At 43.6% G+C, this 22,520-nt stretch overlaps 1 protein-coding gene across 14 annotated transcripts in view; it reads left to right on the top strand.

Moving 5' to 3' along the window:
* ADGRF2 (adhesion G protein-coupled receptor F2) overlaps positions 1-22,340 on the top strand; it is a 39,590-nt gene extending 17,250 nt beyond the window's left edge. For 4 of the 14 annotated variants that reach the window (XM_046640580.1, XM_046640569.1, XM_046640573.1 and 1 more), the window contains 8 exons: positions 1,252-1,294; positions 2,002-2,153; positions 4,886-5,119; positions 5,857-7,218; positions 12,396-12,437; positions 14,994-15,053; positions 17,814-17,890; positions 21,118-22,340. In XM_046640580.1, the coding sequence (XP_046496536.1) occupies positions 1,252-1,294; positions 2,002-2,153; positions 4,886-5,119; positions 5,857-7,218; positions 12,396-12,437; positions 14,994-15,053; positions 17,814-17,861 (1,941 nt within the window). In that variant the 3' untranslated portion in view covers positions 17,862-17,890; positions 21,118-22,340. Of the gene's footprint in view, positions 1-1,251; positions 1,295-2,001; positions 2,154-4,885; positions 5,120-5,856; positions 7,219-12,395; positions 12,438-14,993; positions 15,054-17,813; positions 17,891-19,385; positions 19,939-19,959; positions 19,999-20,079; positions 20,097-21,117 lie in introns of those variants that run through there. The other 10 variants (XM_046640583.1, XM_046640582.1, XM_046640570.1 and 7 more) reach the window with 9 other exon arrangements.
* Positions 22,341-22,520: the final 180 nt, after the last annotated feature.

Genomic DNA, 22,520 nt, shown 5'->3' with positions numbered 1-22,520 from the left:
CTACACACCACTCATCAAACCATGGGTTGGTAGCATCCCACATATAAGATAGAGGAAGATTGGTACAGATACCAGCTCAGGGCCAATCTTCCTCACCAAAAAAGAAAAGGAAGAAAAAAAAGAAAAAGAATACAAAATTGTAGAGATAAAAATTAAGGGAAAACTGAATATCTACTTAGAATGAGAAAAGTAATCACAACAAATTTCAAATTTAGAAATGCTGAAGAGTGTTACATTCAATAACTATGCATTATTCAGTAATAAATTCAGTAAATAACAATATTTTTATTAATGAACTACCCACATTTTTTCCCTACATTTTTGGCTGCATATTTGCATGACAATAATTTTTGTAATATTTTTTTCTATAGAGAGAATAGAAAGATTATTTGGTCTTTCTTCTAACATTGCTGATAAAATTTGTCTTTTATTATTGCTAATTTAGAAAAATATCTTTCAGCTTCTCAGTTCATTATTAGTAATGCCATGTAAATACGTAAGACTGGTGTCAAGTTTTGGAAAACCTCTAACAGGTTTAAGCTGCAAGGTATCCATGACATTTAGGATTCTCTTGTTCTGTGGCAGATTGTAATACTCTTGGAATTAATGCCACTTATGTGTTGATGTCCCTGTTGTAATGAGGAAATGACTGCAAATTACATAAGTATATCCTATTAAAGCCAAACTAAATGTATCCTCAACTGAACTTCTACTTGTGCTGTTTCCATTAATAGCTACAGCCTCTCCGGTGCTTTCCAAAATGAGGGAGAGCTTGAAGGAGGGGGAGTTGGTGAGGCAAAAAATAAGGGTCTGAACAGATGGCAGTTAAACTATTTTGCTTTTGAAAATTTAATAAAACATGATCCTGTGAAAACATTGCTAGACTCTCAGGGCTTTGCAGGGCCCGTACAAGCAAGGGATTCTGAAGCTCAACCTTTGTGAACCTCCCTGTAAGTCCACCTCTTCTCCTGCTGTGTTTCCTGGATAGAACGTAGGTCATTTTTACTGGTCTGGAAGGAGGGCTCCTGCTGAGTACCAGCGGGAGAGGAAGCTGTCCAGGCGGAAGGGGAAATGGGGCCATGGGGCCATGGGGCCATGCTTCATGGTCGTAGCTTTTGGTGGGGTTCTGGGCTCAGAGCTGATTCGGAGGTGGTTGTCAGTGACTGTTGGTGTGGTTGTCTGTGACTGAAGTGAATCGCTGAGCTGGCATATCCACTGATTTTGATGTGCATTTTGATTTTCCCTTTCTAGGCTGCCAGCAAAAACAAGGATAAGGTGTCTGCCAGGCCACACGGTATGTTGGCAGCAGTGACTGATCAAATGGAAGTCTTACTGTTCACCTACTGCAACAGAGAGCCGTTCTCAGCCCTCTTTCTTATGGCGTGGCAGAAGGGGCTCCTCGATGGCTTGCATTTGGACTCTTTTGTAACTTTTCTCCTATTCAGTTGTGCCTTTGACTCTTGCTCCCCTCTCCTTCCAGCATGCTCTGCTCCGTCCTGGCCTGAGGATTCTTTGCCGTAAATCCTTTGGATTGAGCCAACTCAGACTGCAGTGGAGGCTAGAACAGGGCTGGGAGAAGTCCTTGATGACACAGTGCTGGAGCTGGGAGGTTTCTGAGGGAGCATCAGGGGCCGTGGCTTCCAAGCTGTCCTCTGGGGAGCTATCGGCATCTCAGAAGGTACCCAGGGGGTTGCCGTGGCCTTCCTGTGAGAACGTACCCAACTATGGGCTTTCCCCTCTCACTTCAGCTGGGACAGTTCCACTTTTGTCTGTTTTATACATTTGAGCTAAGGATGAGATTTTTTTTGAAACCATAGGAGCTTGTCACTGAAATATACGACGATTACTGATCTGTTTCAATCTTCCTCCACTTTACAAAGAAAAGACACCTGATGTCCACAGGATTTGTGAACCTTCACTGCGCTGACACCTTGGTGACTGGAGGGGGTAGCCCAGAGCCCAGACCTCTCCATCTCATGCTGACGCCTTCTATTTTCGCAGGTGTATGCGATGGTGTCTGTGTGGACAATTCCCGCTGCACTCAACCCTGCCCTCCAGACACTCAGGGAAATATGGGGTTTTCATGCAGGCAAAAGAAATGGCACAAGATCACGGACACCTGCCGGACTCTTACTGCCTTCAACATCTTTGAGGTAACATCCATTTTGTCACTGCAAAGTGGAGTCCCCAGTTAGCAATGCATATTGCGCTCAATAAGAGAGGGAAGGCCTGAGGCCAGGTGGAAGGTAAGCACATGAATATGTACATGAATACATAATCACCTACCTGTCCTCTTTCTATATGATAATGGACTTCACTTTGGGCATCCAGGAGTCTGTGCTCCAGTCTCCCGCACCCTTTCATGGCACAAAGGAACCTGCTTATTTAGGTCAGAGCTAGAAGAACTGTCTAGAGTTATCATGACCCACTTCTCCAACTTCACTCTTAGCTTTAATACCCTAAAGCCTCCATACTCAACGTGTCCTTCACCGACCAGCAGCACGGGCCGATCCTGAGAACTTTTAGACATGCAGAATTCAGGCCCCTCCCAGAGCTGCTGAATCCAAATCTGCATTTGATCAAGATCCCCAGGTGATTTCTGTGCTCAGGAAGGAGAAGGAAGCTGATCCAAAGGGAAAGACTTCATTGTCAAACAAATTAGCATGTTTCCACATATATTTAAGCAATTACACTTTTTTTTTTTGGTGAGGAAGATTGGCCCCAAGCTGACATCTGTTGCCAATCTTCCTCTTTTTGCTTGAGGAAAATTGTCATTGAGCTAACATCTGTGCCAATCTTCCTCCATTTCATATGTGGGATGCTGCCTCAGCATGGTTTGATGAGTGGTATATTGGTCTGCACCCGGGATCTGAACCAGTGAAGCCTGGGCTGCGGAAGTGGAGCATGTGAACTTAACTGCTACGCCATCAGGCTGGCACCTCATTTTTTAAAATCAAATTTTAATAAATAAAATCAGGTCAACTGTTATTTCCTCTCCTTCTGGTTCTTTTTCTCATCTTCTAGTAGGGGTTTGACCTTTCTGAGCTTCAGCTCCTGAGTCCTTCAGAGGAGTCAATGCTTTAGCATTTCTCTTGTCCTACATACATTCCCATCTCCTGGGAGGCCAGGGGGAGCGCCAGTGGATGCTACACCTGAAATCCCTGACCAGACTTCAAAAGGCTGCCCACCCCAGGTGTCTGTCACCAGGCCCACCCCTAATTTGAGGGACTGGGACAAAGATACTCCTGGAGACCCACAGACCGTATATCTTAACAGTTAAGAGCTTTAAGTCAAGCTTACAAACTGCTACGTAAAATATGTTCTGTTATCTTCCCAGCCCAGAGTCCATCTTGTACCTCGAGGGTGGTGGAAAGCCAAGGCCACACGTCCATAACCCTGAAAGCAGGGATCCCTTTGCCACCTCTCAGGCTAGGGTGAGCAACTGGTGGTGTGGTCCATTCTTGGCAGCACAGACTTAGGGAACAACCCCACGAGGGCCCTGGAAGGGGGAGTGGAGTTGTCCAGCAGGGAATCTGAATATTTATAAGCAGGGCCTTGGGTTCTGGGTAGGCATAGCCTCTAGGCCCGTGGGCTCCTTGTTCCATGTGAAGGGCCAGGCTGGACAAGGGCCAGAAAGGGGTCCTCTAAAGCAAGGGTTGGCAAATTTTTTTCTTTAAAGGGCCAGATAGTAAATATTTTAGGCTTTGTGGGCCGCGTGGTCTCTGTTGCAGCTACTCACCTCTGCTGCTGTGGTGTGAAAGCAGCCACAGACAATACTTACAGGAATGAGCAGGCCGAGTCCCAGAAAAACTTTATTTACAGAAAACAGGCAGCTGGTCTAAGGCCACAGTTCACTACTCCTGCTCTAAAGTGTGAGACCCATAGCCAGAATCTGTGGGAGACACTGTCTATCTCTATTTTCAGTCATTCTTCTGTCTTGGTGTTCCAACGGATTTATCCAAATCTAGCTCAGAATTTCTTTTTTGTTGTTGTTGTTGTTGAGAATTATTGGCCCTGAGCTAACATCTGTTGCCAATCGTCCTCTTTGTGCTTGAGGAAGATTGGCCCTGAGCTAACATCTCTGCCAATCTTCCTCTATTTTGTATGAGGGATGCTGCCACAGCATGGCTTGATGAGAGGTGTGTAAGTCCACATCCAGAATCTGAACTCATGAACCCTGGGCTGCTGAAACAGAGTGCGTGAAGTTAACCACTACGCCATTGGGCTAGCCCTCAGAATTTCTTCTTTTTTTTTTGAGGAAGATTAGCCCTGAGCTAATATGTGCTGCCAATCCTCCTCTTTTTGCTGAAGAAGATTGTCCCTGAGCTAACATTTGTGCCAATCTTCCTCCATTTTGTGTGTGGGACACCTGCCACAGCGTGGCTTGATAAGCAATGTGTAGGTCTGCGCCCAGGATCTGAACCAGAGAACCCCAGGCTGCCGAAGCTGAGCGGGTGAACTTAACCACTGCACCACCAGGCTGGCCCCAGAATTTCTACTTTTAACATATGCTCACGTCTCATGCTTTGCCCATCAGGAATAGTAGAAATAAGCTTAAATGGCTCTGGAAATTTACCTCTAAGCACAGGAAGTACATGCAGTGTATCTACACAGAAGGAGTCCGAGGTGGTAGCTAAAGATAACAGTTGCTATTTCGAAGGAAGAGTGTTAAGGAGTAGCCAGTTAGCAAGCTCATTTTCTGTTCATACACCTTAATATTGGGCAAGTTAATCTACAGCAGATGTGACTTTGAAAATGTAAGACAGAAGAACATTATGCGATGCATAATTGTGTAATAAGGCTGCCCTAAACTTTAGTAAAGGTACTTTTACATTTCAAACAAAAGTAACATCATAAAAACTTCTTTCTTTTTGACATTTTTTAGGCGGATTTGTATTTGGTTCGACCATTTGGAGGACTTGTGGAAGTAGACCAATATGCCAGGAAGCCGGAGACCATTACAGAAATGTTGATGCAAAAGTGTCCGAGGGATTTTTCCTGTGTGATTAGGAAGATTCAGCAGTCTCCCCGGATCCCGGGAAACATCGCTGTCATTGTGCAGATCTTACACAACATATCGACTGCGCTGTTGACAGATGTCGATGAGGCAAAGATGTGGGTGAGTGGCCTTGACTATTCAGTAGAGTGTTATTTTGGTAGGAAAGGAATGCAGGTTAGTTGGAGCATTCTGTGAGCTTTTTGGGGTCTGAGAACCATGTCTTTCCCTTCAATATCTTCAGTGCCTGGTAGAGAAAGTGTTCAATAAATCATCATTGAAGAATGAGTAAATGAATGGAAAAAGCGAACACATTCAATCAACAAACATTTAGTGAGAGCACTTACTGGGTGCTGGATTGGACGTTGGAGTAAGCTTTCCCAATGTATATTTTGGCTACTGAAAACCTCTAAGAACCATTCTAGGTCCTGCAGAGAGAAAGATTTTCTTACTTTTATTTGTGAGTCAGAACAAGTTGCTAAAATGGAAATAACTGAATGCAAAGAAAATAATCATACATGTCCGCTGCAGAAATGTGAAATGGAACTGGATCCATTTCTTTCATTTTTGATCTTTGAAGCACAGGATAGTAAAAAGTAGGTTCAGCCTCTTTTGGAATTGGATCAATTTCCAATTTGGTTTGTTCCGGTACAGGGTTCTGCACACAGTTCGGATTTAATAGATGTTAATTACACAAGGGGTACTCTGGCCAGGGTAAGCAAATTGCTAGTTTTGCCAAGGTGTGAAGTGGAACTGATGACGGAAATGAGCATAGCGAAGTCTGCCTACTTGCCTGTCTCATAGGAAGGCATTGCATAAGCAGGAGGAGGGCAATTCTAATGCTAGTTCTTCATTGGCAGAGTTACAGCATCATGGCCAACCACATTCTTAACAGCAAAAGCATCTCAAACTGGACCTTCATCCCTGACAGAAACAGCAGCTGTGTCCTGCTACACTCAATCAATTCCTTTGCAAGAAAGCTATTTATAAATAAACATCCCATTGACATATCGGATGTCTTCATTCATACTATGGGCACCATCATATCCAGAGACAACACTGGAAAGAATTTCACTTTTTCAATGAGAATGAATGACACCAGCAATGAGGTCATTGGGAGGGTGTTGATCAGTAGAGATGAACTTCGGAAGGTGCCTTCCCCTACTCAGGTTGTCAGCATTGCATTTCCAACTCTTGGGGCTATCTTAGAAGCCAGTCTTTTGGAAAACGTCACCGTGAATGGACTTGTCCTGTCTGTCATTTTGCCCAAGGAACTTAAAAGAATCTCACTGATTTTTGAAAAGATCAGCAAGTCAGAGGAGAGGAAGACGCAGTGTGTTGGCTGGCACTCTCTGGAGAGCAGATGGGACCAGCAGGCCTGTCAAATGATTCAAGAAAACTCCCAGCAAGCTGTTTGCAAATGTAGGCCAAGTGAGTTGTTTACCTCTTTCTCAATTCTTATGTCACCCCACACCTTGGAGAGCCCAATCCTGATTTACATCACGTACATAGGCCTGGGCATTTCTGTTTGCAGCTTGATCCTTTGCTTGTCCATTGAAGCCTTGGTCTGGGGCCAAGTCACGAAGACAGAGATTACATATTTACGCCATGTGTGTATCGCTAACGTGGCGGCCACCTTGCTGATGGCAGATGTGTGGTTCATCGTGGCTTCCTTTCTTAGTGGTCCAATGACACACCACAATGGATGTGTGGCAGCAACATTTTTTGTGCATTTCTTTTACCTTTCCGTGTTTTTCTGGATGCTTGCCAAGGCTCTCCTGATCCTCTATGGCATCCTGATCGTTTTCCATACACTGCCCAAGTCAGTCCTGGTGGCATCTCTCTTTTCAGTGGGCTATGGGTGCCCTTTGGTCATTGCTGTTGTCACAGTTGCAGTCACTGAGCCTGGCAAAGGCTACCTACGACCTGAGGCCTGTTGGCTCAATTGGGACATGACCAAAGCCCTCCTGGCCTTTGTGGTCCCAGCTCTGGCCATCGTGGCAGTAAACCTCATCACAGTCACACTGGTGATTGTCAAGACCCAGCGAGCTGCCATTGGCAGTTCTATGTTCCAGGAAGTGAGAGCCATTGTGAGAATCAGTAAGAATATCGCCATCCTCACACCACTGCTGGGACTCACCTGGGGATTCGGAATAGCCACAGTCATCAATGATCGCTCCCTGGCCTTCCACGTTATCTTCTCCTTGCTCAATGCACTCCAGGTAAGTCCAGACGCTTCTGACTTCAGGAAGTGAGGGAATTCAGGGAGAAGTTTTGTGATCAGGAGCTTGAGGCATCGTATTTCTTTATAGAAGATGATGGATTTGGAATAGCATATAGAGTCAGAAAATAAACTTTTGTTCCAGAAAGGTCTAAATTGAAATCTTGACTCTCTCATTACTAACGTGTAACATTCTCTTGGGATATTTGCTTAACTTTTCCAAGTCATATTTTCCTCAATTATAAAATGGGTATAATATGGCCCACTTTATCAGAATGTTTGGAAAATGAAATAAAATAATAAATGAGAAAGCACAAAGGACTGAAATGACTTAAAGATCATAAATAGCCTAACAGTAGGCTGAGCTGTTCCTGTCTAGAAATGAAACAATACCACTTCCCCAAAATCTACGTGTATAACTGCAGGTATTAAAAGGTGCACACTTATTGTATTTCCTTCCTTTTAGAATTTTTAGTTGCCATTGGAAACCATCTTATTTTAATGAGGCAAGCCATATAGAGTGGTGTTAAAGCTAAATAGTTTCTCCTCTCCTCTCCTATCTCACCTCTATGAATTAAGCAATGTTCATAGTTTCACCTGTATCCTTGCCAAGTTTTCTATGCTTATATACAAATATATTTTCACGTAATATTGGGGTTAAAAAACAATGTATATTATTACGCAACTTACTTTTTCACTTAAAAATACATCCTAGCATTTTACCATGTTACTATATATAAAAATGTCTCTTTAATGGCTTTACAGTGTTATATATTCAACAATTCCTTTCTTGAGAGAAATTTTGTTCTTTTAATTTTTTTCTGTCACAGTCTACCAATGAGCCAAAGTTTATTATATTGAATGTTACACATATAGATAGCAACTAATTGAAAAGAAACTTTTGTTTTTCTAAAGACCGCTAAAATATTCCTTTTATTCTGAATATACGCTTATTTGAAAGCAAGACTATTTTCAAATAAATGTGTTACCTAATGGAGAATAGAGATTTTTCTTCTTCAAAATTTAAGTATAAATGGTTTCATTTTATAATGAACATTTTGATGCCTTGGAGAATAATTGTTAATAATAATAAGGGTGCCTCACCTTTTGAATCCCTGTTCTTTTTGCATTTGTATAGAAAATATTAATTGTACACTGCATTTTTTGTATAGCTCTTAGTAATTACCAATTGCCTTACCAGTTTACACAGCGAGTTATTGATAGAACTGGGGTGAAAACCTGGCATTCCTAAATTTCTGCTCAGCGGTCCCCACGGCTCTTTGTCATGAAGCCTTAAGGTGTTCGTGTCTCCCTCCTCAGCATTTTCCTTTCCTTGTCTCCCTTGGGGCCACCTTAACTGTGATTTTTGTTTGGACTAGGCTGTGAGCACTTGAATTTCGGTACCATGAGATCCTTTACCTGTCATAACAGGGTCAGCTTGTAATTTCAACTCAGTCTCTTCCTTGACTCCTGGAAAGGAGGAGGACTGGGCACCTTTAAGTGCCAGTACTAATGGGACAGTGAGAAGCTGAGAGCAGGCTTTGGGTGAAGGCCAGACATCGGGGAGGGCGTTAGGTGGTGGTATGCTGGAGCTGGCTTGTGCTGGCTCATGAGAGCTGACTGTTACATTTTCAGAAATTTTGCAAGGTGGTTGTAAACACAGACATCATTAAAATTTAAATTATATAGACTTGTAATTAAATTAATTAGATAAAAAACAAAGGTCATACATCTTCAAAACGCATCACTTCCTAATTGTTTGTCTACAGTTTACCATACTCTTGAGATTATTTGCATCTGTTGGATCTGTGTGGTGGAAACACTGTATAACGTTGTTCCCATCTCTTCTTAACTCAGTGTTCAGTGATGTCATGTTGGTAGATTTGACTCGGCCATGGTGGAAGTGTTGAACCATGGAGACTGGCAAGTGCTACAAATTAGGAGAGTTGATTATTGCTATTTACTAGCATATCAGAGGATTAGGGCATCCTCAGGATGCTCAGTGCAGGAGGAAAGGAGAGCCACAGATCTGCCAACGTGGGAGACGCAAACAACTGAGCAGGAGGAAGCAGGACAAGCGGAGTCTTAGGATGAACCAAGATGAGGGCATCTGAGGAAGATGGATCAGATGGAGAAGAGAACCTCATAAACATACTGGGAGGTCCAAAAGTTGTAGGAGAAAGACCCTTTGAAAGTTTCCTAGTCCTAGCCCTGTGGGAGCACCTCTACGGGCTTTAAAGCTCAACCACCCCCTTTACTGGGAAGTATTATTATGCAGTCAGTTGTTTCCTTGACTACTCACCTTATCAATCCATGACTTCTGGTTGGTATCCTCTCTTGTATTTACTGAGAGTAGTTGTGGGTTGGGTAAGTTTTGGGGGACACTTCATAGCTGTTTCGGTGGGAGAAAAGTAAATATCTCAGTCCATTTGGGCTGCTATATATAGACTGGGTGGCTTATAAACAACAGAAATTTATTTCTCACAGTTCTGGAGGCTGGGAAGTCCAAGATCAAGGCAGATGCAGATTTAGCGTCTGGTGAGAGCCCACTTCCTGGTCCATAGACTGACAGCAGCCTTCTCACTATAACCTCACGTGGTGGAAGGAGGCAGGGAGCTCTCTGGTCCTCCTTTATAAGGGCACTAATACACTTAATCACCTCTCAAAGGCACGCCTCCAAATATTTTCACATTGGGTGTTAGGATTTAACATATGAATTTGGGGGCAACACAAACATTCAGTCTATAGCAGTAAAGCACATATTTTAAAACCTGGGAGAACACCTTGAGATTTATCTGCTCAAATTGTGCTTCATCTACTAAAAGAGATGCAAAGAAGCTGCTATCAGTGATACTAAATCAAATACTAAACTCTATGACTAATATTTATCCACATTTTTTATCTTTTTTTTTTAAGATTTTACTTTTCCTTTTTCTCCCCAAAGCCCCCCGGTACATAGTTGTGTATTTTTAGTTGTGGGTCCTTCTAGTTGTGGCATGTGGGATGCCACCTCAGCATGGCTTGATGAGCGGTGCCATGTCTGTGCCCAGGATCCAAACCAGTGAAACCCTGGGCTGCCGAAGTGGAGCATGCAAACTCAACCACTCAGCCATGGGGCCAGCCCCCATCCACATTTTCTGAATGATATATAATTTTTTTTGCTGAGGAAGATTAGCCCTGAGCTAATATATGTGCCAATCTTTCTCCATTTAATATGTGGGTCACTGCCACAGCATGGCTAACGAGTGGTACAGGTCCACACCCAGTATCCAAACCTGTGAACCTGGGCCACCAAAGTGGAATCTGTTGAACTTAACCACCACACCATGGGGCCAGCCCCTTGAATGATATTTTGTGTAACTTTTCCTAAGACGGCATGGACCAATGAGAAGTGACCCTAATGGAATATTTCCCTGTTAGGTATTCATGGCTATGCGGATGAAGGTTTCATAATACAGCAATTAAACACACACAGAGACACAGACACACACATACACAAATACACAGAGACACCAGATTTATTGAGTATTTATTTCGTGCCAAGCATTGTGCTAAATGTTGAAGATATGAACATCATTAGTACAACCTCGAGAAACTGAGAATCTTACAAGTAGAGAAATTTCTCTTAGTTCTTTAGCCAAAGGAACATATATTTGTGGAGGAAACAGGCTAGAATTGTGGTTGCTAGATCTTTTAAACTTTTAATTCCTGGGCAAAATTCATGGCGATTCTGATTTAAAATGTATTCCTAATATCAAAACCAGACTGGGATGTCTTTGTCCCAAGCATCTTTATACAAATGCTACTTTGTAACCTAATGGACCATGCCACCAATGACATTTTCTTAGTAGACACAATGATAGAATGCGATAGTTATCTTGTAGGCTCAGAGTGTTAAACAAAAGAGCACTCTGACTGAAGCACACCAAGCTTTGGAGCGCTCAATGGATTGGCAGAATGGAGAGGTGTACTTTACTGTGTTTGGAGAATGGATGAGCTGCATGCCATGTGCTGGTCCCTGTGAAGCCCCCCACCTCTGAGCTGACCTTTTACAAATCGAGGTAGCAGAGGTTTGAGGTTGGTCCTGCTGATGACCACTGGGTTCTAACATTTTTGTTAGATCTTTATGATGCTATTTGCATTAAACCTATGTGCCTTAGCAGGCCTGTGCTGGGTCAGAGTTTACGTTCGATTGTAAAACCAGAGTAGTGTAACAAGGAGATGCCTAAATCAAAGGTGCTTCTCTCTCTTCTCAGGTGAGCCGAGACCTGAGTAACCACACCCTCAAAAGAAATTTTATCTGATGGATGCTGCTGTCCATTGCATTTTGCAAATTGAATCTCTGAGCTTCCTCTTCCTTATTGAAAAATGGGATGAATGCTTTTCCTTCCTTCTTCCAGGGTGGCTTTGTGCCAATATATATGAAAAAAACTTGAAAACTCAAATGGACTCTAATGGTGGAGGAATGGCCCCTTTTTGACTTTAATGGGGTCTGTCTTTGTATGGATGATAAGAGATATGAGAGCTAATTAATTCCCTCTATATCATCATATTTGGAGCACCTAAACTGAGCACCCAGTATGTGCTTAAAAACTCAGTCTGTTTTGGATCTTCACGTACTTGATTCTTCTTTGCAAGTTTTGTATCAGTCTTTGGTTGTGGATGGGAAAGGAGGTTGAGGGTGTTCGTGGAAGCTGAGCATGGCTACTTTTGCTTTTTTCTGTGAAAGTTTCTCTCATTACTGATTGTTCAGGGATTGTAAGGCTGCTGTCCATTGCCTAACATCTTCTCTAACTCTTGCCTGACCACCGTGTTCTGGTGAGATGCACAGCTTCTGACAAATGCAAGAAACTTTGATTTTGCCCAACTTAAAAACAAATCCCTACAGTATTCCTGTATGAAGCAGAGACCTTGGTCTATTTGGTTTACTGAGGTACCCATGTGTCTAGAACAGTGGCTGGCACATGGAAGATCCTCAATCAGTATCTGTTGAATGGTCAATCTTAGTGTTGTGACCGTAAAAGGAGGCAAAGTTTAATAAAATTGTATTCATTTCAGCTTTCTTTTTACTATTTTTATCTGTTCCGGAATAGAAACTGATAATGAATGCTGGTATTTCTTGTTATTATTACCATTATTATTTTGTAAATGGCTTTTCTTCCCTCCTCTCTTTCTCAGGGCTTCTTCATCTTGGTGTTTGGAACAATCCTGGATCCGAAGGTATTATAAATTCTTCTTCATGTTTTTTCTGCATTTTCAGGACTTGGCTGTGAAATACTCACTTGTAAGATCACTTATTGAGAGCCTTTCATCTCAATCGTTTGTGCAGACGCTTAACAGGGCATCACTGTTCTTTAGTTTGCAAGTAATATCTGTCCTCTTTCAAGCTCTTATGGGGCTAAGCATTTCATGTGCACTGGGTACACAATCTTGGGTATTTCTGTTTTCTATTTTATGGATGAGGAGACTGAGACTCAGAGTGATTAAGTAGCTTACCCACATTCTCTACAGAAACCCATTCTAACCAGTTGTAGCAGCAAAGGAATTTAGTAAATCTCATAATGTCATCTTCGGGAAGGTCTCTCTTTGGCTTGAAGGCTACACACCAGAAATAGTTCCCAATTCACAGCACAGAACTGCTCCACAAGAGACACCATTGTTCCTCCTCACTTTGCTGGGCACAGATAGCACAGCTTACCAGGCCAATGTCAGACTGTGAATGCTCACTTAGCGTTGCTGCCACTGCTGCCTCAGGGATCACCTCCACCCTGCCTGTTGGGGCCCACTGGCACCTGCTTCTTGCATTGGCATGTTCGACTGGCTGAGACCAGATCACATGGCTGCATCTTAGCTGCAAGGAAGGCTAGGAGAGTGTGTTCCTGCCTTCTACCTTGAAGAGCAATGGACTCAGAGAAGGGAATCTATCCAAACGCAGATGAGAGCGTATAGGTGGTGAGTGGTGGAAACAAAAACTGAACAAATGAACAGAACATCAAATGCTTCTCAGGCTGCTAAGATGATCCGCTTTCGGTTGTACTGCACTGCCTCTGGGAACAAGAAAAGCAAACAATCCTCTCAAATGTAGATGCCAACAGCTTCACGGCACGGTCGATTTTTAATTTTTTATTTAATTAATTACTTCATTTTACTATCAGTGCTATTCTACTGTTAATATCTAAGCTTTGGGAAAGAGGCATTTCACAATGGTTCTTCCGTTTTCTTACGAGGATACCATGTGAACCTAATACAAATTATTGAGAGGTAAAGACAGAGCAGTAGTCTTGCAGTCCTGACATTTCAATGTACTAGCCGTGTGCCACTGGGGAGTCCCTTAGCTCTCAGGAACCCCAGATTCCTCAAATGGAATGCAGAGAAAATGATGCTTCCTCTGCCTTTTCCACTAGATTATGGTAAAGAACAAATGCTATTTTGCAAGTGAAAACACAAAGAAAGCATTTAAGGTATTAGGCAGTTGTATACCATATGATTATGTCTTTCCATTAATCTAATACCAGCTAGTGTTTGTGGCCAAAGCAGCAGCAGCAGCATTATTACAAATCAGTGTACCAGTGTTAGGTGCAAAGAACTCTAAGACTTGGAACCTTCGATCAAGATCAAACCCTCTTATATTTAAAATTGCAAAAGGCAAATACTTAAAGGTGTCACATGACCATATGTGATTAATTGACAAAAAGTTGTAATATACTGGTAGTCTTCAAACTTTTAGGATCCGTAAACAACAGTGAGCATATATTCCCAGATGTGTTTATTATTAATTTACAAAGTATGTATTATGCACATTATGAAACATAGAATTAAAAAAAATGAGAAAAAAGAAATTTAAATAGATGCTCCAGTATGTCTTCACGTACGGACCCTCGAGTACACAGACCTTGAAAACCTGGGAGGGCTCCTCCCTCTTTGGAGGCTGTGTGTGACAAGGAACGCTGCATTTTCGAGGAAGGGTTAAGTCACCCTGAGCTGGAGGACGTTGGCATATGTTAACCGTGATGGCGGAACTTCTACGAGGCCTGGAAGGTGAATAATGCTGTATACAGCAGGAGGGAAGACAGGGTAGAAATAAGAAGAGAGCGCCTCTGTCCAGCAGGAGACGTCTAGGGAAAATGGTGTGATGGTCTGCGGTCAGGGACATGAACTCAAGTCCCAGCTCTTCCTTGTAGCAGTTGACTGACTTTGCGTGCTACTTAATCTCGGAGTCTTAATTTTCTCAGTTGTCAATTGGGGATAATAATATCTATCTTAAAGAGTTATTTTTCTGGATAGAATGAGATGACAGGCATGAAAAGAACTTTAACATTATATAACAAAATATAATTATTACTTATTGTTCTTATTTTCTTGGTTCCACAGCCCTATGCTATGTTGTTAGGATTCTTCTTCTTCTTTTTTTTTTTAACAGTGGTTTAGCCCTCTAGAAAGGAGATTTGACAAACTGTGAGAAATGTTCAACGGTTCAAGTACTCCCAAAAACTACTCCCAAAGCTGTGTCCAGGAATCCTCAAACCTGTGGCCAACTGTCTTTCTGAGCCGCTGGGTTCACGTTCAAGGCCTCTGAATCTGAGTCTCCTGTGCAAGCTCCACTTTTCTTCTCTCTCTCCCTCTCCCCACCTTCTCTAGGACCACTCCACCGTCCACATCCCACCAACAGGACCTGGCTGGTACTACACTCCCTCACCACAGCATTTGCCAGGCCCAGGCATGTGGGTCAACTTCTTATAATCTTTTAATTCTTAATTCCTTTTGTTAACTATCCAGATAAGAGAAGCCTTAAAGGTTCGAGTAACCTCTGCAAAACGGATCTCCAGAATATCAGAGGTAAAGCCTTCGTATTCAGGTTTGCATTTAAAAGCTTGACAAGATAACAATAATGTTGGAGTCTCTGGCACGTGGAGTGTTGCTAAAACTATTTCCTTTAACACCTTGTGGTATGGATTTTTCAGAAGTGCTGAGTGAGCGCCTCTTTGAGCTGTTCAGATTCTTTCTGAAGTACTGGGACCACATCCACAGAGATGAAAGTAGACTTACATTTAGAGGAGAGTGACAGGTGGTAGGGTCTAGAAGGGCCAACCTCAAACCATGTAGCAGGGGATCAGGTGACGAAACAGAGAAATGGGAGATGAGAAGTCTCAGGTTCCAGTGACAATGCACTTGTTCTCTGTGACTCCAATTGGTTGAACCATATCCAAAGTGAGAAAATTCCAGGGAAACAAAGTCTGACCCTAACTAGAAACTTCCTAATAGCTTGATTTTCCAGAGGGGCCAGCTGCCATGGTTACTGGAGTTTCAAAAGAAGCAGCCTGTTCAGCGGTGTCTTGGAGACGTTTCCATCCCTGGATAGTATGCATGCTCTTTCACTTATCTTCGATTCCTATAATTTAGAAACCATACATTGTATGGAAAGCTATTCTGAGTGAGGGAAAAACTGGAAAATTTTTAAATGGAAGCAAAAGGGGATTTCAGGTTGGCCCAGGGAGCATACCCAACAGCAAGAGAGGAGGTGTTGTAGAATTTCCCAAACCAACATCTGATGGGAGCCACATGGCTCAGTGTGGACCGGTGTTGCAGGAGGTCTGCACAGAGTGGGGGACGGGTCACTGGGGGCTGGCACCCTGTGGCCCTGAGTAAGTGCATTGCCCCTCCCGATGTCCTGATGATCCTTGCCTTGATGGGCCCTCTCCTTTGATTTCTTCAGCGCTCTCTTCATCTCCTCCCCCTTTTCTTCCCTCCATCTTCCCACCCCCCTTTGCCTTACTCTTAACGAAGCTTTGATCTTGTTCGAAGTCCTTGTTCTCCACATCTAGCACCCTGCTGACTCCTCTGCATCCCTTCCAGCTGAAGAATAAACCTCAATAATTCTCTAAAGCAGTGGTTGTCAACCTTGGCCCAACAAGGAATCAACAGGGAAGCTTCCAAACGTGTTGCCTGGGTCCCACCCTCGGAGATTCTAATAAGATCGGTCTGCAATTTGGCGAGGGGTTCGGGAATTTTACACACTCCCCAGGTGATTCTAATATAGTCAAGGTTGCGAACCACTCCTTCAAGCCTTCCTGAGATATCTTAGTATTGCAAGTATTTCCTTCCTGATGTAAGGATTCCCCCACGACCTCACTCTGGTCTGCCACCGTGCCCTCAGGAGAGAGGTCCGACTCTTCCAACCCCTTCCAACTCAGCACGGCTCCTTTTCCTGTGTGTTTGCACTATCCATCCTTTCAGCCACCAGTGGGAAATTCCGCTCTTCAGTGCCTTCGAGAAATAAACATTTTGCCCACTTCTCTTTGTGTTTTCACTTGAAAGGTAAGCCAGGATTATATCCAGAACTTCATTATCCATTGTTGACTGTCTGAGTCAGTGGTTCTCAATGCTGGTTGCCCCGAGAAAGACCTAGAGAGCTTTTTAAAAATACCACCATCCAAGCCCCGCCCAAGGAAAAATTAAACCAGAAACTCTTGGGGATAGGACTTTTTAAATTTTAATTTAAATTTTTAAAGGTTTTTGAGTTTTTAATGTTTTTTAAAGCTCCCCAGTGGTTTTAAGGTGCTGCCGGGGTTAAGAACCACTGGTCTGGATACCAGGTATTTTTATCCTAACTTCTTGTGATCCTTACTTTACTCTGCCCACCAACTTGAGGCCGCTGCAAGTCCGTTTTATCAGCTCTACTCAGAGGAAGTAGGCTTGTCGTCTGTCCTCTCCTGTTTTGTAGGCATCTGATCCCCAGGTACCAATCTTCTACACTCCATACCTACCTCTGTCCCCTCATGATTCCTACCTGGAGAGTGTCAGTCCCAACTCCCCAAACCCCGGATGATGAATGTGCTTGCCTGTGCTCATTTTAGATCTGATCTGATGAATTCGGCCATGCTCATATGACAATATTTCTACCAGTGAGTTAACATATTGCCCGTCTTAGCCAACATATACCTAAAACACAAGGATATTTCAGGTGCATCACAGGTGATGACTGTCATGTTGAGGGTTTCAGCAGGCCAACTGAGAAGGAGCTATTTGAGGGCTGGGAGACATTTTAATGTTCATCTCTCCCTCCAGGACACTCAACTGCCTTCTCCCCAGCTTCTTCCCAAACTAGGGGTTTCTTCAGGAGAGAGATCCAGGCCAGGGAAGAGGAGGGTCTCTCACACCAGTCTGTCCCAGTGTTGTCAGCAGTTCTAACATAAAGAAAGAGAGGGATAGGGCCAGCCCGGTGACATAGTGGTTGGGTTTGTGCTCTCTGCTTTGGTGGCCCAGGGTTTGCAGGTTCAGATCGTGGGCACAGACCCACACACTGCTCATTAAGCCATGCTGTGATGGTGTCCCACATGCACAATGGAGGAAGGTTGGCACAGATAGTAGCTCAGTGACAATCTTCCTCAAGCAAAAAGAGGAAGATTGGCAACAGATGTTAGCTCAGGGCCAATCTTCCTCACCAAAAAAAAAAAAAAAAAAAGAAGAAGAAGAAGGGTGAAGTGAAAGGATAAAATTAATTGCTGTAGGTCACAATTCTCCATGTGCTTCAGATTACTGTGATAATTAAAAACAGACTCATAGTGATAAGTGTAATTATGCTTTTGTCTTCAACAGAACCTTTCTTCTGATTTCTTTGGTCATCCCACCAAAGGGCCAAGCTAACGAACCAGGCCATACTTCTAAGTTGGTAGGTGAGTGCAAAGCAAAGGGGTCTCCATATACATGTCATTTCTTTAAAAAAGTCACAATTTGATTAATTCTAATTAGAAATGATTTTTTCTTAGTTGAAATGATTCTTCGTACTCAGTCGACTCTCATCTAGCTATGATTAGAGATGTACTCACATCTCTAATTCTTGCACTATTAAAATTTTTGTTGTCCCTGTAAAACAATCAGGCCTGTCTGAGAATGCTTGTAAACCAGCCTGAGCATATTTAAGAGTGGAGTGAGCAGAGGGGTCGGCTCTCCATGGCTGCTCCCTCCCCTCCCACTCCTCTCCAGCTCCCCTTCCCCAGGACATCCTCTATGATGGTAATGATATCTCCAGATTTCCCACTGTGGGCCCTCTCTTTTTCCTAGTGTTAAAGGATTAAGAAATGATGATAAACACTGACTGCAAGAGGCCTCAGGGATAATGTAGAAGCTAATTTACATCTGAGGTAGTGTCTGAAAGGCAGTGAGAGACGCACAGTTGGAGAGGGAGCCAGAGGGGGAAGCAGAAGGACAGAGACGCAGACCGAGGGGCGTGATGACTCAGCGATGAAAGAGAGCTGCCCAGATGTACAGACATGTGCAGATAGTTCTTCCAATCCTCTGTCTCTCTGTCCCTCTAGATCTAGAGAGAGAGGACCAGCCAGGGAGAGGGAGACACCCACACCAGGACACCCGCATTCACAGTGAGACAGAGAGATGCAGACAGAGGCTTTGAGGCGCAGAGAGACCCAGAGACACAGAGAGAAATGGAGAGAGACACACACAGGGACTGGGGCTCACAGAGAGACACATACAGAGTGACAGAGACAGCAACAGAGAGAGCTGCAGAGAGAGGCACTCACATATGTAGAGAGAGCCTCCTTTTCCCGCTCCAGTCCGTCCAGGCTCCAGCAGCCTCTGTGGCTGAGATCCACAGCAGCCCAGGGCCTTGTACAAAGAAACGGGTATTTTCCAAGAGGAAAGGGTGGTAACTCAGCATTTGTAGGCAATACGACAATCCTGTTCCCTGGATTCAAGGATGTTAGCTCAGGGCTAGTCTTCCTCAGCAAAAAGAGGAGGACTGGCAGCAGTTAGCTCAGGGCTAATCTTTCTCAAAAACAAAAGAAAAAGAAAAGAAAAGAAAAGAGAAGAGAGTCTCTATTTGCAAGGGGGCTCTACCCGAAGGGGCTTATTGTTCAAGAAAGAGTGAGCTGGGGCTGGCCCGGTGGGGTAGTAGTTAAGGTCACGTGCTCTGGTTTGGTGGCCTGCGGTTCACTATTCGGATCCTGGATGTGGACCTACACATCACTCATCAAGCCGTGCTGTGGTGGCATCCCACATAGAAGAACTAGAAGGACTTGTGACTAGGATACACAACTACATACTAGGGCTTTGGGGAGAAGAAAAGAAAGAGTTAGCGTATGATGCAGCTGTCATGAGGCTTTGGGTCTTGTTGCTTGTACATTAAAGCTGTGATTTTCTGTTCTTGAAAAGGTCATACATTCCAGGAATGACAGAGCCCCCAGGAGAAATGTGCTTATTCCTGTCTTCTTGCCTCTGGGGAGTGTGAAGGCAGCCTCCCACTCTGTGGTGCTGATGGAGGAGGGTGCGAGTGTGGGAAGGATGGAAAGCTCCTCTGTCTAAGCCGTTCTGTGCTGCTCAATGTTTTTCTGCCATCAGTTGTCAACATATACCTATACCATGCTGGGCTCCATGCTGTTGGGTCACATTTGTCCTCAGGAAGAGAGCTCTGGCCTCTGGCTTATCATGGCAAAGGTGGCCTGGCTGGATGTCACCTGGCTGGATTCTGCGGGTTGCTGAGGGAGGGGCCCTCATGAGTAGTCACCAACAGTTGGGCTGACTCTAAGTAGGTCATTGCTGGTTCTTTGTGTAGAAGCAATCCAACTGCCAGCATATTCCACCCCTCCACATTTAAATTGATTGCATGGTCAGCTTGGCTTGGGCCTAGATGCGATTTCTTTGGCTGTGAACAGAGTGAAAAGTGTAGAGCTTTTGAACCAGAGAGATGCTTATTTTATTTTATTTATTTTATTTTTATTTTTTTGAGGAAGATTAGCCCTGAGCTAACATCTGCTGCCGATCCTCCTCTTTTTGCTGAGGAAGACTGGCCCTGAGCTAACATCCGTGCCCATCTTCCTCTACTTTATATGTGGGATGCCTACCACAGCATGGCTTGCCAAGCAGTGCCATGTCCGCACCCGAACATGGGATCCGAACCGGTGAACCCCGTGCCGCCGAAATGGAACATGCGCACTTAACTGCTGTGCCACCGGGCCAGCCCCAAGATGCTTCTTTTAAATTAAGGAGACCGAAGCCTGGAATGATGGGTCATAGCTAATCAAGTCTTGAGCCAGAGCTAGAAACCCGAGTCTGCTGGCTGCCAGTCCTGGCCTTTCTCCTCAAGACCATGGAGCCACTGAGGGACTTTCTGCCTACTCTGACAATGTAAGATTAACCCCCACCAACAATATGGTTTTGTGGCACCTGGGATGAGGAAGGGGAAATGTCGTATTTCAGGTAGAGAGCTGCCCATTTTCTTAACTTTGTATGTAAACAAATTCAACATTCAAACCAGGAGCCACCTGATATGAGAATAGTATTATAGTAGAAGCCATTCTAGAAAAAAAAGAAGCTCTCTTATAAAGCAGGCAGATAGGCTGATGTAGCAGAAGAAAATAAGTGGATAAAGGAAAAGGGGCAATGGCTAGCCCTCAATTATTCTACAAAGAAACCAGTATTGATGGTGCTCCATTCAAATAGGAAAGTGAGACTCACTTTGTGAATGAGTGAGGTCTCTCCCTTTTTTTTTACTGCAAAAAACTTCCTCTAAGTAGGGAAGTTTGAGAAAGCAAAAATATAATAAAGAGGTCATCAGAAGGTAGAAAAATACACCAACCTGGAGCACGAGTCATCTTTCAAGCGGCATCGCTCATCTTGGGACAGCAATTCTCATCCTTCTCAAATGGAGTCAGAAAGTGGTTTTAATTTGACATCTCCAGTGTATCTGTTGCGTCTCTTCAAGGGAAGAGAGTGTGACAGACTCAGTCCTGGTTTCTCAATGCAGAGATTTCAGTCCAAAGAAATGCCACTTACCCTGAGTCAATATACTGAAGTGAGGAAGGAATCTCATGGAGCTGAAGAGTTATAGGATTATGAATCTGGAAAAACTTTAGAAAAGGCTGAGTCCAATTGTCTCATTTTACAGATGCGGACTCTGAGCACAAGTGAGAGAAGAGAGATTGGCCTTTCATCTGTTTTGTGCATTGAACAGTCACATCTAGTATGAAAATATATTCCACTCAGATGTACTCACTCCCTAAGAGAGGACGGCGGGAAAGACATTCCCCTTTGGGCTTCTTGTTAGCCAAGAAAGGCCCATGGATGCTGACAGAGAGGCTCCTGAATTATTGGGGAATCTCTTGAAGAAGCTGTGTCCTCTCTCCTGGAGCCCACAACCCAGTCTGCCCCATCCTGAAGGATGTCAATGAATTGCATGGATTAGGCTACTGTGGAAGGTCCTGGGTGGAGGCACTTTCACTGTCCTGTTCACACCTCACCGAGGAAGTGAATCGGCCAGGTGGCTCAAAGAGAAACTGGTGCTAACAGTGTCTAAGGCAGATTTGTGGGTAGAACACCTAATACATGATGATCCTTGGGAAAATTATTTAAATTCCTTGGACTTTGATTTTCTCCTCTGTAAATTGAGGATCATAGAGCCTACCTCACAGAGTTGTTGTAAAGACTAAATGAATAAACATAGGTAAAATACTTGGACTAGTACTTGACAAATAATAATCGGCCATTAAAAGATTAGCTGTTTTTATTCGAGTACCTGTGAATTCATGCACACACACAGACACACAAACACAAGCAAACCCACAGCCATGGCCTTTTGCATTAGTTTGGATGTAGACACTCTCATGAGAGTTAGTTCGTTGACTTCTAAATAAAAGTGTGAAGAATTTGATTCAGCCTATTCCATATCAGGGCTATCAGCCAGCAAAATCTGGGCTTGCCATTGAACGATCCTTTCATTCGGTGTTACCATGGTTGTAAATATCGTTCCCTGCCCGGGACAGAGGGTGCATCATGGGGCATCATGGGGCTGGATTCAGGGCACACTGTGTCCGAGCTCTGCTTCCCGTGTTCCTTCGGTGTGCTCCTCTCTCATTAGTCCGATCAGAAGTTGTCATTCTCCCCACCTGATTTCCTATGATATTTATAACCTGTGCCATTCACTTTATATTCGGTATTCATTGTGTTACATTGTTTATTTACTTTTGGTCTTTTTGTGTGCATATATTTTCTTTCCCAGATGAGACTGTAAACCTTTGGGGACAGGATTACTCACTATGTTGCTCACTTTTGTACGCCTGAAGTGCAGAGCACGGTGCCTTGCACATAGAATATATTCAATAAAGTTCTTTGTTTACACAACCAAAGGTTTGATGATACTGGCTTTTTCAATTCCCGAATGACTCAGTACTTAACTAGTGACCTAAATGGAACCGACCTATTTCCACAAACATTGCCTCCTTGATCTTCATCACTGTAAAACCTGTAACAAAACTGCCTTTCACTTATTGTCAACATTTCCCCTGGTAATGT

Source organism: Equus quagga, chromosome 15 (genome assembly GCF_021613505.1).
Source record: "Equus quagga isolate Etosha38 chromosome 15, UCLA_HA_Equagga_1.0, whole genome shotgun sequence".
NCBI lineage: Eukaryota > Metazoa > Chordata > Mammalia > Perissodactyla > Equidae > Equus > Equus quagga.
This window is presented reverse-complemented; position numbering and strand designations above follow the sequence as displayed.